The sequence below is a fragment of the Cyanistes caeruleus genome, chromosome 24, assembly GCF_971803275.1.
Source record: "Cyanistes caeruleus chromosome 24, bCyaCae1.hap1.1, whole genome shotgun sequence".
In the NCBI taxonomy this organism is placed as follows: domain Eukaryota; kingdom Metazoa; phylum Chordata; class Aves; order Passeriformes; family Paridae; genus Cyanistes; species Cyanistes caeruleus.
Genome location: NC_141724.1, coordinates 1,565,001 through 1,581,549, shown reverse-complemented (window position 1 = coordinate 1,581,549; position 16,549 = coordinate 1,565,001). Strand labels below are relative to the sequence as shown.

The window sequence follows — 16,549 nt, the reverse complement described above, 5'->3', positions numbered from 1 at the left end:
GGAAATTCCTGTTGTTGGGAGCGAAATCCTCGTCCCCAAACTGCCATCCCTGTCCGAGGATCATTCCCTCTCATCCCGCTGTCCTCTTCCTTTTGTTATCCCAGGAAAAGGCAGCGAATCCGCCTGTCTTGGACAGGGGATGGAATTTGGGCATCCTGGGAATCACCACAGCCCTGAACCCAGCTCCAGCCTGAGCTCCTGATTTATTTCCCTCAATCCCAGATCCCTCCACTTCCCTGTCTTGCTCCTCCTTTGGGGGAAAAACGAGGAATTTGGGGCGCAGTCAAGGATGGATGGGGAGGGTGGGAGTTTGGGATTTGTGTTGGGAATCACGGCAAAGTCGCCCGAGGGGATGGATCCCTGTGGATAACACTGGATGTCCATCCCTGGAAGCGTCCTGGGCCAGCCTGGAGAGGGCTTGGATTAATCTGGGATATGGAAAATGTCCCTGCCCGTGGCACTGGATGAGCTTTAAGGTCTCTCCCAACCCAAACCAGTCTGGGATTCCATGGAAACCAAAAGCCCTGCTGGTATTCCCAGATTCCGTGGAATGAACAGAGATTTCTAGGTGGAACTGCCCAGGGAATGGGGGAGCTTTTCCAGGTGAAACTCCAGGGAATGGGGGAGCTTTTCCAGGTGAAACTCCAGGGAATGGGGGAGCTTTTCCAGGTAAAACAATGCCCAAGGAATGGGGCTTTTCCAGGTGAAATTATCCAGGGAATGGGGGAGCTTTTCCAGGTAAAACAATGCCCAGGGAATGGGGCTTTCCCAGGTAAAACTGTCCAGGGAATGGGGGAGCTTTTCCAGGTGAAACTGTCCAGGGAATGGAGCTTTTCCAGGTGGAACTGCCCAGGGAATGGGGGAGCTTTTCCAGGTAAAACAATGCCCAGGGAATGGGGCTTTTCCAGGTGAAAATGTCCAGGGAATGGAGCTTTTCCAGGTGAAGCCATGCCCAGGGAATGGGGGAGCTTTTCCAGGTGAAGCCATGCCCAGGGAATGGGGGAGCTTTTCCAGGTGAAGCCATGCCCAGGACGGTGGCAGCTTTTCCAGGTGCCATCGGCTGCTCTCCCAAAGGGACCGACCAGACGTGTTTTTCTCATCCAGTGGTTCAAAGAACTCCTGGAAAAGCTTTCGGGGAACTGGTTTCCCCAAATCCCAGCGGGGAGCTGCTCTGATGTGGGGACTGAGCAGGAAAAGCCCTGAAATGCTTCAGTGGCAGAGTGCTCGGTCAAATATTCACCTTGATCTTGGAAATCTCTTCCAACCTTAATCCTAAAATCCCTGCTTTGACAACCAGGGAGTTTTTTTGGGAAGCAGGAAATTTTGGGGTGTTTTTTTCCCCCTTCTTTTCCCCCTCCGAGGCTTCTCCCGAGCCAGCATCTCCCTGCCGGTGCCACGAGCAGCTTTGGGAAGGCGCCGCTGAGGCAGGGAGGGCGAATTGGCTCCTTCAGTCAGCGGCCCAGGAGCCTCCCAGACCCCACCTTTGGCCTTAAAAGACATTTTTTAATTGAGGGCTGCGAGAGCAAATCCCCGCTGGGCAGCCCCAGGAGTGCCGCAGATAATCATCAGGGTGCCCTAAATACGGCTTGGCCGCCACATCACACGGGGCCAGAAGAATCCCACATTGTTCCAAACGAACAGGAGAGGGAAGTAACAACTCCATAATTACTCACCTCCAGTTAATTGATGGTAATTACAGCGAGTAGGCACTGGAGGAAGCGCAGCGATGGGCTGGCCCTGCAGAGTCACGGGGAGGGTGCCCTGCCGGCTCCGAAGGGGTTAAACTCCATGGGTTTGGTCGGGGAATTTTTTTTTTTTTCTTTCCTTTTCCCTCCCTCGCGGGTTATTGGCAGCGCACAGAGCCGGGCTGGAAGGGTTGAGCTTTGCTCCCGAGGACTCGCGGGGCATTTCCCGGGCCGGCTTCCGTGCCCGGGCTGCTCCGTGCCCGCCGTGCCACCCCCATGGGGGATGACATCGACTGGCTGGACCTGCCGGGCAGGTGGACCTACGGAGTCTGCGGGGACGGGCGGATCTTCTTCATCGAGTACGCTCCTGGGGGGCTGCAAAAAAAGGGCGGGGGGCTCGCTTTGGGCTGCAAACGAGAGCTTCCTCCTGCCCTGCTTGTCCTCCTGATTCTCCCTTCTTGGGGTCGCTGCTGTCGCGGTTCTCCTCCGGCCCAAACTCCCCCCGTTTGGCTGGAGAAGTTCCACCCCCCGTGGTGCCCAGAGGTGGGAATGGGGTGCTGAGCCCCCCCGGGGGTGCTGACAGCCCCTCTGTCCTTGTCCTTGACAGCGACGACACCAAATCCACCAGCTGGGTGCACCCCGGCACGGGCTACTCCATCCAGAGCGGGCACTTCTCCTGCGCAGGTGAGGCTCGGGAAAGCCAGGAAATGGGAAATGTGGACTGAAATCTTCCGGGAATGCAAAGGAGACCCCCCAAAAACGGAGCCAGCGGGAGCTGTGTGCAGCCGGGGAGGGCTGGGGGGGTTGTACCAGGTGATGTCTCTCCCCAGCGTGGGTTGGGGTTTTTATTTTTGGAGAGATTCCTGGTGGATTTTCCCTTCCCTCCTGTGGTCTCTGACGAGGGGGGGGCCTCGAACCTCTCCAAAAATGCAGTTTGAGCGCAAAGCGTCGCCGTCAGCCCTGAATCCCCGCCCGCAGCATCCTGCCCTTCTCCAGGGGGTGCTCCCGGGGGGGACAGGGAGGTGACCCCGCTCCTGGCCTGTCCCCGCAGGGCTGCCCCGAGGCTGGGAGGTGGACACCACGATGCACGGGGGCCTCTACTTCATCAAGTAAGTGGGAAAGAGCCGGGGGGGAGAAGCTTTTGCATCCCGGGATGCTGCAGCTCCCTGGGATGGGGAAGGACCGGCCCCAGCCCTGGGCTCGGCACCTGCAGCTCCTGCGCCAAACGCCCGTTCCCGATGCAAAATTCTCCTGGGAGGCTCCGGGGAGCTCCGGGCTGGGGTGGACGAGCCGGTCACCCCCTGCTCCGCGTCCTCCCGCAGGGAAACATCCCCCGGAGCCCAGCGGGGAATTCCTGCGGGGCCCCGGAGCTGGCTGTGCTGGCCGGGCTGAGGCAGCAGGAGCGCGGCCCGGGGAGGCTCCAGCCCCAGGCGCTGCTCCCGGTTCATCCCAGCGCGTTGTTCCCCGTTCCCTCTCGCCCCTTCCTTGCCTCCGGTGCTGGGACTGGGGCCGTGGCGAGGCGATTTTGGTGTCTAGACAGGCTGAGAGCTGCAGGCTGTGCCTCGCCTCGCGTGGGGCTCCGGCTCCTGCCGGGTGAGGCAGTTCCAGACGGGATCTTTGAGCCCGTCCCTATCTGGCACCCGGAGCTTTCCCTGTGCGCCCAGACAGCAATAAAAACCCGGCAAAGAGAGCAAAGATCCCCCGGCGGGCTGGAGCAGAGCGCCGGGATCAGCCGCTCTAATCTGGGCAGAGCGGACGAGGCGTCCTTGAGGCAGCTCCAGACGGAGCCGGGAGTGGGGCTGGGGATGCTCCGGGAGCCTCCGGGTGCGGCTGGAGCTGGGACCTCGGTTGGGATCTTTTCTGCGTGTCCCAGGACTGGGAATGCCGGGGAATGGGCCGGGGCTGTGTCCTTGGAGTCGGGGAGCACCTTCCATGTGTACCCCAGGACCCGGGGATGTCACAGCGGAGCAGGGAAAGGGCCGGGGCTGCTCCAGGAGCCTCCAGGTGGAGCTGGAACTGTGACCTCGGGGTCAGGGACCACCTTCCCTGAGCTCCACTGGAATGTCACAGCGGAACAGGGAATGCGTTTGGAAGGTGGTGACCACCAGGCCAGGGCTGGGGAAGGGTCCAGCCCCAGCCGGGGCCCAGGGGACCGAGTGGTGGCCGTTGTCCTCCGGGGGTGGCACCGGGCCCGGCTGTGGAGAAGGGAAGCTCCGAGGGATGCCGGGCAGCACCCAGTGCCTTCTCGCGCTGCTCCCGTGGGATTTTTCATCCCAATCCTGCCCCCAGCTCTGCCTGCAGGAGGAAAGGCCCCGCTGTGTCCCTGGCTTTGGGATGGGGGCTGCTCCAGCAGCTGCTGCTGCGCCGTTAAGGGAACAGGGAATGACTGGGGACCAAATTGGGGTGCTCGGCCTGTCTGGTTCGGCTGGGGGGCTCCCCCAAGAGCTCCCCGGGTTCTGCTGGGCTTTCTGGACCCTTTTGGGGGGTCTCACGGGAAGCAGGGGGGCAGTGGGATGTGGAGCTTGCCTGCAGAGCAAGGGGACAGTGGCTTTGGGGAGGGGACAAGCGCAGTTTTGGGTCCTGCTGTGGGCTGGCAGGGAGGGAGGGTGGGGACCCAGTGAAAGCCACCCCGCTGCCCTGCCCCTAATGCCCCGTGGCTAATGGGGGGGATTATAGGATCAAGGGCTGGTTTTTCCTTCCCGGAGCGCCCGTGGCTGTCCCCAGGCCCAGGAGGGAAGGTCCCTGCAGGGTCTGAGCCCGAGCTGGGTGCGGGCAGGTGCCAGCGGGGGCCTGGCAGCTGGGACAGGCACAGTGAGGGCAGTGATCGGGGCACGGTGCCGTGGCTGCAGCCTGCAGTGCCTCCGTGCCCAGCTCGGGCCGGGCCGGGGACCTGAGCAGGCTCCTGCCAGCCCCTCCTGAGCCACCCCGGGCAGCAGCTGAGCTGTCCTGCAGTGCCGGGGTGCAGATCCCGCCCCGCTCCCCAGGGTTCCACACCCGCCCGGAGCAGGATCCGCGGGATGCGCGGTCCCAGGGATGCGGAGGGATGTCCTGGCATCCAGCGGGGATGCAGGGAACTCTCCGTCCGCCGTCCCAGCGCTGGCATGCCCGGGGAGCATTGTCCGAGGCTGGGATGCAGGAAAGGGAGCAGGATCCCCTCTGTCCCCCGACACGGGGATGCGCAGGGAAGTGCGGTTCCTGCAGGGAAGCAGGTCCCTGCTGCTGGGATGCGAATCCAGGCTGTCCCCAAGCTCCTGGATGCGAGTCCAGGCTGTTCCCGTGCTCTGGGATGCGGATCCAGGCTGTCCCCGAGCTCTGGGATGCGGATCCGGGTTCTAGGATGCGGATCCAGGCTGTCCCCGGGCTCTGGGATGCGGATCCAGGCTGTCCCCGAGCTCTGGGATGCGGATCCAGGCTGTCCCCGAGCTCTGGGATGCGGATCCAGGCTGTCCCCGGGCTCTGGGATGCGGATCCAGGCTGTCCCCGGGCTCTGGGATGCGGGAGCAGCGCGATCCGGGCTGCTCCCCGCGGGATGCAGGGGGTGTGTGCGGGGTGGGCAGCGCTCTCCAGCCCCCTCGCAGGCTCTCGGGTCCCCTCGCCGCGGCACAGAGGGGGTCGGGGCGGTCCCCCCGGGGGCTGCGGAGGTGGGGGGCGGTGGGGGCGGCGCGGCCCCCCCGCCCCGCTCGGTGCCAGCCCGGCGTCACGTGCCGCTCGGTGGCCCCCGAGCATGCCCAGCTCCGGCTGCGGCTCCCGCTCCGGCTCGGGCTCGGGCTCGGGCTGGGGATGGCCGGGAAGATGCTGCGCCCGTAGGCAGCGGGGGGGGACCGGCCGCTGCCCGCCCCGCACGGTGAGTGCCTCCGGCGCGGCTCCCTTCCTCCTCCTCCTCCTCCTCCTCCTCCTCCGCTCTTCCTCCTCCTCCTCCTCGCGGGCGCTGAGCGGGGGGCGCGGAGCGGCAGCGCATCCCCTCATGGTGCTGGGGGGGCTCTTTTAGGGAAGAGGGGGGGCTGCGCTCCGGCCCCATGGGCAGAGCAGGGCGCGCTGTGGGGGTCGGCACCCCCCGGCTGCCCGGGGGGCTGCCCCTGCAGCCCCTGCCCCCCGTGCCGAACTCGGGGTGACGAGTGAGCCCCCCCGAGCTGTCCCCGCCGTGTGTTTACGGGCGGTGGGCTGCTTTGTGTCCCCAAAACCCCAAACGCTGCGGGCCGGGACCCCCTGGGTTTGGACCTCCCGGGCTTGGCCCCGGCTCTCCGGGGCAGAGCAGCGCCCAGGCTTTGGGGGAGCCCCGTTAATCGCTGGCTCAGCCCCCCCAAAGCCCATCCTGGTGAAAGGGGGGGCTCGGAAGGGCCGGACCCCCAGCGCCGCGAGCCGCGCTGGCCCCCGCGCTGCGCTGGGGCCGGGCTGTGATGGATGGGGCTGGGAGATGTCGTCTGGCGCTTCCCAGGGAAGCCGAGACCTTCCCTTGGCTCCGCGGCTCCTTTCGCTGCCTGCTGCCAGCGGAGAGCCATCCTCCTCCTCCTCCCCCTCCTCCTCCTCCTCCTGGGCCGGGAGGAAGGGCAGCGCCGCCGCTCCGGGCCCCCCCTGCACCGGGGGGAGTCTGGCGGTGCCGGAGACGCTCGAGCCGCAGCCGCCGCTGCCCCGAGCCCTCAATCGCAGCTTTGTTGAGCCGCTCGCAGCTCGGAGGGAAACAGCCTCGGATTCATCACATGATGGGGATGTTAATACGCCACGAGTCTATTAAACCCCAGCGGAAGGGGCCGGACCGGCCGCCCCTCGGGGCTCGCCGGGGACCCCACGGCTGACCGCGGGCCGGGGGGGTCCGGTCCCTCCGTCACCTCCGTGCGGGCTCTTGGCCGCCCCCGAGGGCTCCGCGCCACCCGGCCCTGCCGCCCCCCGGTGACACGGCCGCGGTCCCTCGGCTGCAGGGGGGCCGGCCCCCCGCTCCAGATGGCCGCGGGAGCCGCTCCGTTAATCCCCGCCGCGGGGAGGGCAGCGGGAGGGCGCCGGTGGCCACGGCGGGGTGCGGGGAGCGCCGGGAACGGAGCGAGCCGGGGCTGGCGTTTGCTGCAGGATTCATCCCTCCAGGCTGGCTGCGGCGCTGCGTGCGGCTCTGCAGCCGGGGATCGGCAGCACCCCGCTGCTTGCTCCCACTCCTGCGCGTCTGCAGGAGAGCCTGCAGCCCGCCGCGATCCTGCTGTGATCCCTCCGTGGATCCCGCCGTGATCCTGCTGTGATCCCTCCGTGAATCCCCCCATGAATCCCCCCCATGAATCCCACCATGATCCCACCATGAATCCCCCCATGAATCCCCCCCATGAATCCCACCATGATCCCACTGTGATCCCTCCATGAATCCCCCCATGAATCCCCCCCATGAATCCCACCATGATCCCTCCGTGATCCCCCCATGAATCCCCCCCATGAATCCCACCATGATCCCACTGTGATCCCTCCATGAATCCCCCCATGAATCCCCCCCATGAATCCCACCATGATCCCTCCGTGATCCCCCCATGAATCCCCCCCATGAATCCCACCATGATCCCACTGTGATCCCTCCATGAATCCCCCCATGAATCCCCCCCATGAATCCCACCATGATCCCTCCGTGAATCCCCCCATGAATCCCCCCCATGAATCCCACCATGATCCCACTGTGATCCCTCCATGAATCCCCCCATGAATCCCGCCGTGATCCCACTGTGATCCCTCCATGAATCCCCCCATGAATCCCTCCATGAATCCCTCCATGATGCCACTGTGATCCCCCCATGAGTCCCGCCGTGATCCCGCCGTGATCCCTCCATGAATTCCACTGTGATCACTCCATGAATCCCCCCATGAATCCCACCATGAATCTCGCCGTGATCCCCCCATGAATCCCCCCATGAACCCCACCGTGATCCCACTGTGATCCCTTTGTGAATCCCTCCATGAATCTCTCCATGAATCTATCCGTGAATCCCACTGTGATCCCTCCATGAATCCCACCGTGATCCCCCCATGAATCCCACTGTGATCCCACCGTGATCCCTCCATGAATCCCACTGTGATCCCTCCATGAATCCCACTGTGATCCCTCCATGAATCCCACTGTGATCCCTCCATGAATCCCACTGTGATCCCTCCATGAATCCCACCGTGATCCCCCCATGAATCCCACTGTGATCCCACCGTGATCCCTCCATGAATCCCGCCGTGAATCCCACTGTGATCCCACTGTGATCCCTCCATGAATCCCACTGTGATCCCACTGTGATCCCACTGTGATCCCTCCATGAATCCCACCGTGATCCCCCCATGAATCCCACCGTGATCCCACCGTGATCCCTCCATGAATCCCACCGTGAATCCCTCCATGAATCCCGCCGTGAATCCCACTGTGATCCCACTGTGATCCCTCCATGAATCCCACTGTGAATCCCACTGTGATCCCGCCGTGATCCCACTGTGATCCCTCCATGAATCCCACTGTGAATCCCACTGTGATCCCACTGTGATCCCACTGTGATCCCACTGTGATCCCTCCATGAATCCCACTGTGAATCCCACTGTGATCCCGCCGTGAATCCCACTGTGATCCCACTGTGATCCCTCCATGAATCCCACTGTGATCCCACTGTGATCCCACTGTGATCCCACTGTGATCCCTCCATGAACCCCACCGTGAATCCGACTCTGCATCCCCGGCGCTGAGCTCGTCCCGGGATGCTCAGCCCTGCCCACACCGGGCTCGGTGTGCGCGTGTGGCTGCTCCAGATCCTTCCCCTGGGCCCCGCTGGTGTTTCCTCACGGGAAAGGAGAGCTCCTGTCCGGCTCTGAAGCTCCTGTCCCTCTCGGACCCGCAGCCGTCCCTCTTGTCCCCTTCCCTTGGCCGGGAAACGCTTCCCAAGGCAGCTCCATCCCTCCTCGGCCTGGCAGAGCCGCGGCCCGGGGACACCTGGCGCCCACCTCGAGCCACCCCCTTGGGGACGCAGAGCCGGGATTAGGGCTCCCAGAGAGGGGATGGCTGAGGAATTAAAATCCCTGCAATAAAAATCCCACGGGAAGCACAAAACCCGGCCTTTATGGACAGCCGGTGTTTTCGGGGGGGCCCCCAAATCACCATGGGGACCCATCGTGCTGCTCCGGGCCACCGGTGCCCTGCTGGCTGCCAGGGACATCCCCCAGGGTTGTGGCGAGGGGCCCCAGGTGCGCAGAGGCAGGTGACAGGGTGACAGGGTGACATCCAGCGGGCTGGCGCTGCCAACCGCGTTTTCCTGCCGAGTTCCCATAGAAACAGGCGGGAGCAGCCGCCGGGCTGGCGGGGATGAGGCAGAGGAGGGTGAAGGACACGGCTGGCACCTCCTGGGTGAGGCCGCGGTGCCAGGGACGCCACGAGGGGACCGCTGGGGAAGGGACAAGGGACAGCAGTGTGGCCCCGGCCGTGTGTCACCGTGACGCGGGTGAGTGCGCCAGTGTGTCCACGCGTGTGTGCGAGTGTCGTGGGGCCACTGCCAGCCCCGGCCTCGGGCACAAAACCCACCCCAGCTGGGCCAGCGAGGGGTTTTTAATCCCCCCCAGGCCTCCTGAGCCAGGCAGGCAGGGCCAGGGGTGATTTTCTGCTCCATCCGTGCCCCCCCGGGAATCAGCCGGGCTGGGATTCCTCCCAGAGCTCGGCTGGAAGCGGGAGCAGCTCCTGCTCTCTCTGCCTCTCCCAGGATTCGGTAGTAGCATCTCCCAGCCCTGTTTTCCCTGGAAAACACGCGAATCCGCAGCAGCAGGCAGGAACAGCGCCTTGAGGAACGCGCTGCCTCCTCTCCAGCCTCCTTCCTCCCCGGAGCTCGCAGCTCTACGCCCACCCAGGGAAGTCCTGCCCCGCCGGCAGCCCCTTCCCACAGCCCGCGGGCAGGCGATGATCCAAAACATCCCTGTTTTTCCTGGCAGCGCTGAGGAGCACGGGGCACGGGCAGATGGAAACCTGCAGGCGGAGGGAGGGAGGGAAGGAGGGAGGGGGCACGTGTGGAGCCCCCCCTTCCAGCCCTGCCTCCTCCTTCCACCATCCCAAACTGGAAAATCCCCCGGGATTGGGTTGTTCTGTGCGGGCAGCGCTGATTTTCAGCTCGGATTGGGTTTGATTTCGATTTCTCCTCAGCGCAGCAGCACAGGGAACCCTCCTAGGGCCTGTCCAGAGCTCCAGAGCTCCAGAGCTCCAGGCTGGAGCAGGGAGAAGGCTCCGGAGCAGCGGCTGCGGGGCGAGGTGGCTCCGGCGTGCCGGGATCGGGCTGGATGGTGGCAGGGAATGAGGCTGGATGGAGGCAGCGGCCGGTTGTGCCCTTAATCTGCGAATTCACTAAAGCTCTTTAATAAAGACTCAAAGTCACCAACTTCTCAATTAAGGGATGAGGCAGCTCTTGATCCGCGTTTCTGGGTCAGCCGGAGAAAGGCCATTTAAGACCTGGGTGCCTCCTTTGATGTTTCCAGGGAATGAGCAGCCGGCTGTGCAGGAGGACGGGAGGCTCGGCCTCCTCCGGGGCAGGAGCCACAGCCCCGAGCCCAATCCTGGCTGCTCCTGACTCATGGGCTCGTTTTGGGAGAAAGCGGAGCTGCTGGAGCGAGTCCAGAGGTCACGGAGGTGCTCCAAGGGTTGGAGCATCTCTGCTTGGAACCAGGCCAGGAGAGAGAAAACTCCAGGGAGAGCTCAGAGAGGCCTGAAGAGGCTCCAGGAGAGCTGGAGATGGACGTGGAACAAGGGATGCAGGGACACGACACAGGGAATGGCTTCCCACTGCCAGAGGGATGGGATTTTGGGAAGGAATTCTTCCCTGTGAAGGTGGGGACGCCCTGGTATGATTTTCCCAGAGAAGCAGCGGCTGTCCCATCCCTGGAAGTGTCCAGGTCCGGGATCACGGCGTTTGGAGCAGCCTGGGATAGCGGGAGGTGTCCCTGCTCCCTGCCCGGCTCTCCCGGGGGGCTCTGGAGCTCAGCGGGACCCTCTGGACTCGGCCCACGGGTGGTCCGAACACCCCGCCAGGACCCCCCGGCTCTCCGGGGCGCTTCAAACCCTCTGTTTACCTCAACATCAGCCGCCTGCACGGGTGTTAATTGCAGGAGCTGGCAAAGCACTAATTAGGGGATAATGAGACGCCTTTTGTATGTGTTTGTCAGGCCGGCGACAGACGCCGCGCTCCGAACACCCCGCGGGCCGGGGATGGGCCGTGTCCGTGATCCCCCCACGCGGCTCCCGTAATTCCCGTGCTGCATCCATCATTCCCGGGCTGTTTCCATCATTCCCGTGCTGCATCCATCATTCCCGGGCTGTTTCCATCATTCCCGGGCTGTTTCCATCATTCCCGTGCTGCATCCATCATTCCCGGGCTGTTTGCATCATTCCCGGGCTGCATCCATCATTCCCGGGCTGTTTCCATCATTCCCGGGCCGTGTCCCTGATCCTTCCACGCAGTGTCCATGATCCCCCCGTGCCGTATCCACAATTTCCATGCCGTATCCATCATTCCCGTGCTGTATCCATCATTCCCGTGCCGTCTCCGTGATCCTGGGCCGTGTCCAGAACCCCAACGACTTGTCCATGATCCCCGGGCCGTGTCCATGATTTCCCCACGCTGTTTCCATAATCCCCGTGCAGTATCCAGAACCCCCACGCCGTGCCCATGATCCCCCCGTGCCGTATCCACCATTCCCGTGCCATGTCCATAATTCCCGGGCCGTGTCCATGATTTCCCCACTCTGTTTCCATCATTCCCGTGCCGTATCCATCATCCCCGCGCCGTCTCCGCGATCCCCCCACGCCGTTTCCCCCCCAGCCCATCTCCCCGGCCTCTCCAGACTCTGGGATTTGTCACAATCCCGGCGCAGCTCCCGCCCCGCCGTGGCCGCGCAGCTGCTCCCAAATCCCTCCGGAGCCTCTCGGAGCATCCCTTTGTTCCCGGAGCGGGGACAGGACCCGCATCCTATGGACCATCCCGGCCTGTCCCCGCTCCTGGGGGGACCCGGGGCTTGTCCTGGCGGTGCCGGAGCGAACATCCCGCATCCTCCGGCCGCTTCCCGCATCCTCCGGCCGCTTCCCGCATCCTCCCGCTGCCGCTTCCCGCATCCTCCCGCCGCTTCCCGCATCCTCCGGCCGCTTCCCGCATCCTCCCGCCGCTTCCCGCATCCTCCGGCCGCTTCCCGCATCCTCCCGCCGCTTCCCGCATCCTCCGGCCGCTTCCTGCATCCTCCGGCCGCTTCCCGGATTCCCGCTGCTGCCGTTCCTCTCCCGCTGCTGCTGCAGCTCCGGGAACGCGGAGCCGCCGTTTTCCCCTTCCCAGAGCTCTCCAGAGCGCTCCGGCAGCTCGGCCACACCGAGGCCTGGATGTCGCATCCAGGTGGAAAAAAACCCCAGGGATGCGGCTGCTGGAATTCCCTGGGACAGGGCGGGAGATCCCTCTCCACGCGCAGCCGGGGCGGGAGCAGCCCTGAGAGGGATTTGGGGGTCCAGGAGGGTTTGGAGAGACCCCCAGGATGGTTTTAGAGGTCTGGGAGGATTTGGAGAGACCCCCAGCAGGATTTTGAAGTTCCAGGAGGGTTTGGAGAGACCCCCAGGATGGTTTTGGAGTTCCAGGAGGGTTTGGAGAGACCCCCAGGATGGTTTTGGAGGTCTGGGAGGGTTTGGAGAGACCCCCAGAAGGGTTTTGGAGGTCTGGGAGGGTTTGGAGAGACCCCCAGAAGGGTTTTGGAGGTCTGGGAGGATTTGGAGAGACCCCCAGCAAGATTTTGGAGTTCCAGGAGCGCTCGTGGTGGGCGCTGAGCTGAGGGATGAGGTGCCGGTGACCCATGGGGACAGGGCTGGGGACAGCCAGCACCGAGCAGCCTCCGAGGGCAGGGGTGGCTCCGTGGGGCTGTCCCGGAGCTCTGGAGATGCCGAGCCGTGGGTCGGGCTCCGGTGGAACAGCCGGGACCGGTCCGGCCGCCCCGGGCGCCTCCCAGCCCTGCCGGGCCGGTCCCGCGGGGACGAGCCCCGAGCTCGGCAGCGCTTCCCGGAGCTGCCCCACACCTGGGGGACAGGTGAGGATGGGACAGGTGAGGATGGGGAGGGGCTGCGCCCATGGCAGAGCCTTGGCACAGCATCCCAGCCTGGGGGGAGCGGCTGGAAAATTCCACCCCACTGGCTCTGACCCCACAGCCCGGGCTGGGCACCGGGGGGGCTGCAGGGACCCCAGGAGGGTCATGAGGGACCCCCAGGAGTGTTTTGGAGGTCTGGGAGGGTTTGGAGAGATCCCCAGGAGGATTTTGGAGGTCTGGGAGGGTTTGGAGAGACCCCCCAGAGGGTTTAGAGGGATCCCCAGGAGGATTTTGGAGGTCCGGGAGGGTTTGGAGGGACCGCTCCTGGCGGGCTGTCCCCTTTCCCAGTGTCCTCGGTGGCCTCCGGCTCCAGGCACACCCCAGAGGAGCAGGAATGTGATTTATGGGCTGAAGTTCTCCTGCCTTCTGCAGCCTCCAGGAGCAGGGGGTGGCCGCCAGCGGGGCTGCAGTGGCAGTGCCACCCTGTCCCATGTGCCACCAAACCCCGCTGGCGGCCGGCCCAGCAGGGACAGCACAAACCCCATTCCCATGGGATCATCCCTGCTGGACAAGGATGGGATCTGCGGGATTGGGGGGCTGCCCACCGAGGCAGAGGCACCGCGGGTGATTTTGGGGTGCGGGGAGGGGCGCCCCGGGGTTTCCGGATGCCTCAGGGGCGAGGCTGAGAGCAGGACACGCACCCCTCACCGGGGAAACTGAGGCACGGAGCCCGCCCAGCGGGAATCAGAGGCTCGTGCCGTGTCCCTGCTCCAGAGAGCTCCCGAGCTTTTGTTGGGTGGTTTTTTTTTGGGGGGGGAAAGGGGGTGGGATGCGTGCTCCCGTGCACGCGCGCACCCGCCGGCAGCCAGCCGCCCCATTTCCCGATGGCGTTCGAGTGTTGCCATCACGTAATTAGCCGTAATTGCTCTTTAATGAGGCAACAGTCCTGCGGCGGGCCCGCGCTCCAAAGCGCTTCCCCTGCCCCGGGCCGGGCCCCCGGGGTGGCACCCGCGGGTGTCGCGGGGGCTGCGCTGGCTCCTGGCGCCTCTCCCGAGGAGATTTGGGGATATCAGGAGACAGGGGCGGTGTGGTGGCACTGGGGACACCGGCGGTGGCGTGTGCCAGCCTGGCAGCGCGCCCCGGCTGCTCTGGGCGCTGGCACCGCCCGCGTCCTTCGGGGCGCTCTGGGGACATCCTCGGCCTCGCTTGTCCCCTGTGGCGGTGCCACCCGTCTGGCGGTGCCACCCCGCTGTGGCGGTGTCACCACTCTGGCAGTGTCACACCCTTGGCAGTGTCACCCCACTGTGGCAGTGTCACCCCACTGTGGCAGTGTGACCCCTCTAGCAGTGTCACCCCACTCTACCAGTGTCACCCCGCTGTGGCAGTGTCACCCCACTCTGCCAGTGCCACCCCTCTGCCAGTGCCACCCCTCTGTGGCAGTGTCACCCCGCTGTGGCATTGTCACCCCAGTGTGGCAGTGTGACCCCAGTGTGGCAGTGTGACCCCGGTGTGGCAGTGTCACCCCCTGGCAGTGTCACACCCCTCTGCCTGTGTCACCCCTCTGCCAGTGTCACCCCTCTGTGGCAGTGTCACCCCGCTGTGGCATTGTCACCCCGCTGTGGCAGTGTCACCCCGCTCTGCCAGTGCCACCCCGCTGTGGCAGTGTGACCCCGGTGTGGCAGTGTCACCCCACTGTGGCATTGTCACCCCACTGTGGCAGTGTGACCCCGGTGTGGCAGTGTCACCCCTCTGCCAGTGTCACCCCTGTGGCACCGTCCCCTTTCCCCTGTCCCCCTGCCCCGCTCCCGCCCTGCCCCAGAGCAAAAGCCACCCCCTGCCAGCCCAGCGATGTCACCAGCGGGTCCCCACTCCTGTCCCCTGCTGCCACCCCCGCTCCCGCCCGAGCGGAGCCGCGGCCGCTGGCGCTGGCAGGCAAACGCCACCCGAGGGGGCGGCCTGGCCTTTCCTCCCCTTGAATCCTCCTGCAGCACCCCCAGGCTGGCTCCGCCGGGGGTCCCCACGCGCGGGGGGTCCCGGGGGGACATCCCGGGAACGCCACCCAAGGTGCCAGCCCGCCCCAGAGGGAAGGGGGCGGTCAGCGGGGCTTGGCGCAGCTTTTGGGGTGACCCCTGGGTCCGATCCCCCCTCCCCGGGCCGGGTTCCCCTCCTCTTCCCCGGGGAGCCCTCGGGGGATGCTCAGGGGGAGGAGGAGGAGGAGGAGGAGGAGGAGGGGGAGGAGGAGGAGGAGGAAGGCTCAGGTTGTGCCAGCCCCAGGTGAGGTCCGCGTGCCCCCCGCTCGCTGCCGCGGGTTTGTTTTCCCCGGCTCTCCTTTCAGCTCGGCTGAGCAGCGATGATTTGCAATTCCAGTTTTTGCGGCTCACCTAACGCGGCCGGGCTGGGCGTGCCCCCCGCGCTGCTCTCAGGGGAACCCTGACACATTATTTGCTCTGCTTTGTGATTTATTTGTTATTCGCTCGGGCTGCTTCGCTCGGCTTTTGTTTTCTTTTTATTCTCTTTAATTTAATTTTTCCCCCCTTTTCCCCCGAATCAACGCTTTGCCCGATCAGGAAACAACGAGCGGAGGGGAACGGGATGGAAGTTTCAAAGCCAGAGGTTGATGGGGGAGATGATTTGGGGGTGCTGAACCCCTCAGCCTTGGGGCGCAGGGCTGGAGGAAGGCTTGCTGATAGCGCCGAGGCTGCCGCGGCCTTATCTCACTCCCGGCCTTATCAGCAGACATGCTTGTGCTCCAGATAAGCGGGACCTTGGGTTCAGGCTCGGGTTGCTGGAGCAGAGGAGGGGGGGATGCTCCGTGTCCCGCTGCTGGGGCGCGGTGAGAGGCAGGGGGGTGATGGAGGGGCTGAACCCCCCAGTTTTGGGGTCCCCCCAAAAGCTCGGTGGGGCAGGGAGGTGATGGAAGGGCTGAACCCCCCAGTTTGGGATCCCCCAAAAGCTCGGTGGGGCAAGGAAGTGTTCCAAGGGCTGAACCCCCCGTTTTGGGATCCCCCAAATCCTCAGTGCAACAGGAAGGTGTTGGAGAGGCTGAACCCTCCAATTTTGGGGTCCCCCCAAAAGCTCGGTGCAGCAGGGAGGTGTTGGAGAGGCTGAACCCCCGTTTTGGGGTCCCCCCAAAGCTCGGTGTGGGGTTGGGGTCACAGAGCGGGCGAGTGGAGGCTGCGCCTTTCCTTGCGTGGATGGGGCAGGAACTGAGGCTGGGAAAGGCGTGGGGGATTTGGCTCCGTCCCTTCTTCGCTTTAAACAAAACAAAAATGAAGAAAAAAATTCCTTTTTGGGGCCAATTTGATGATTGTGAATTCAAAACACCCAAGGAGAGGCTCCCAATTTCTCCTCCATCTCCCCCAAATCTCTCTCTGCGCTGGCAGGAGCTCCAGACCGTGCTGGAGGTTCTCTGCTCCGTCCCCAGCAATGTTTGGGCTGCTGGAAGGTGATTTTTGCTGTTGTGGGAGCTGCAGAGGTGGGATTTTCATACCCGGGACGTGGCAGGTGCTGTCCCCAGGGGCCAAAATCCCCGGGGTGGCCCTGGAGAGGAAATTCCCGCCCGAGCCTCATCCCCGTCCATCCAGCCTCTCCAAATCTGCTTTTCCAAAATGCCTTTGGTGGATGCTGAGGCTCAGGGCGCTGCACCCACCTCTCCTGGGGAGCATCCCCGCGCCCTGGCGTGTCCCTGGTGTCTCTGGGGACAGCTGGTGGCCCTGTCCAGCCATCCGGGGACGGACAGCAGAGGGTGGCTCAGGAGCTGCAGCTCTTCCTGCCGGGATCGCAGCTCGGGAAGCAGCAGGCGGCTGCTGCTCGTAAACAGCCCGGGATTGCTG

The 16,549-nt window shown here is 64.5% G+C and overlaps 1 protein-coding gene across 7 annotated transcripts in view; it reads left to right on the top strand.

Annotated features, from left to right (window-relative positions):
• The first annotated feature begins 1,872 nt into the window (after nt 1-1,872).
• The window catches only part of PLEKHA6 (pleckstrin homology domain containing A6), a 48,491-nt gene continuing 33,814 nt past the window's right edge, over nt 1,873-16,549 (top strand). For 5 of the 7 annotated variants that reach the window (XM_086861595.1, XM_086861598.1, XM_086861594.1 and 2 more), the window contains exons 1-3: nt 1,927-2,044; nt 2,293-2,369; nt 2,737-2,794. In XM_086861595.1, the coding sequence (XP_086717721.1) occupies nt 1,962-2,044; nt 2,293-2,369; nt 2,737-2,794 (218 nt within the window). In that variant the 5' untranslated portion in view covers nt 1,927-1,961. Of the gene's footprint in view, nt 2,045-2,292; nt 2,370-2,736; nt 2,795-5,446; nt 5,530-16,549 lie in introns of those variants that run through there. The other 2 variants (XM_086861597.1, XM_086861596.1) reach the window with 2 other exon arrangements.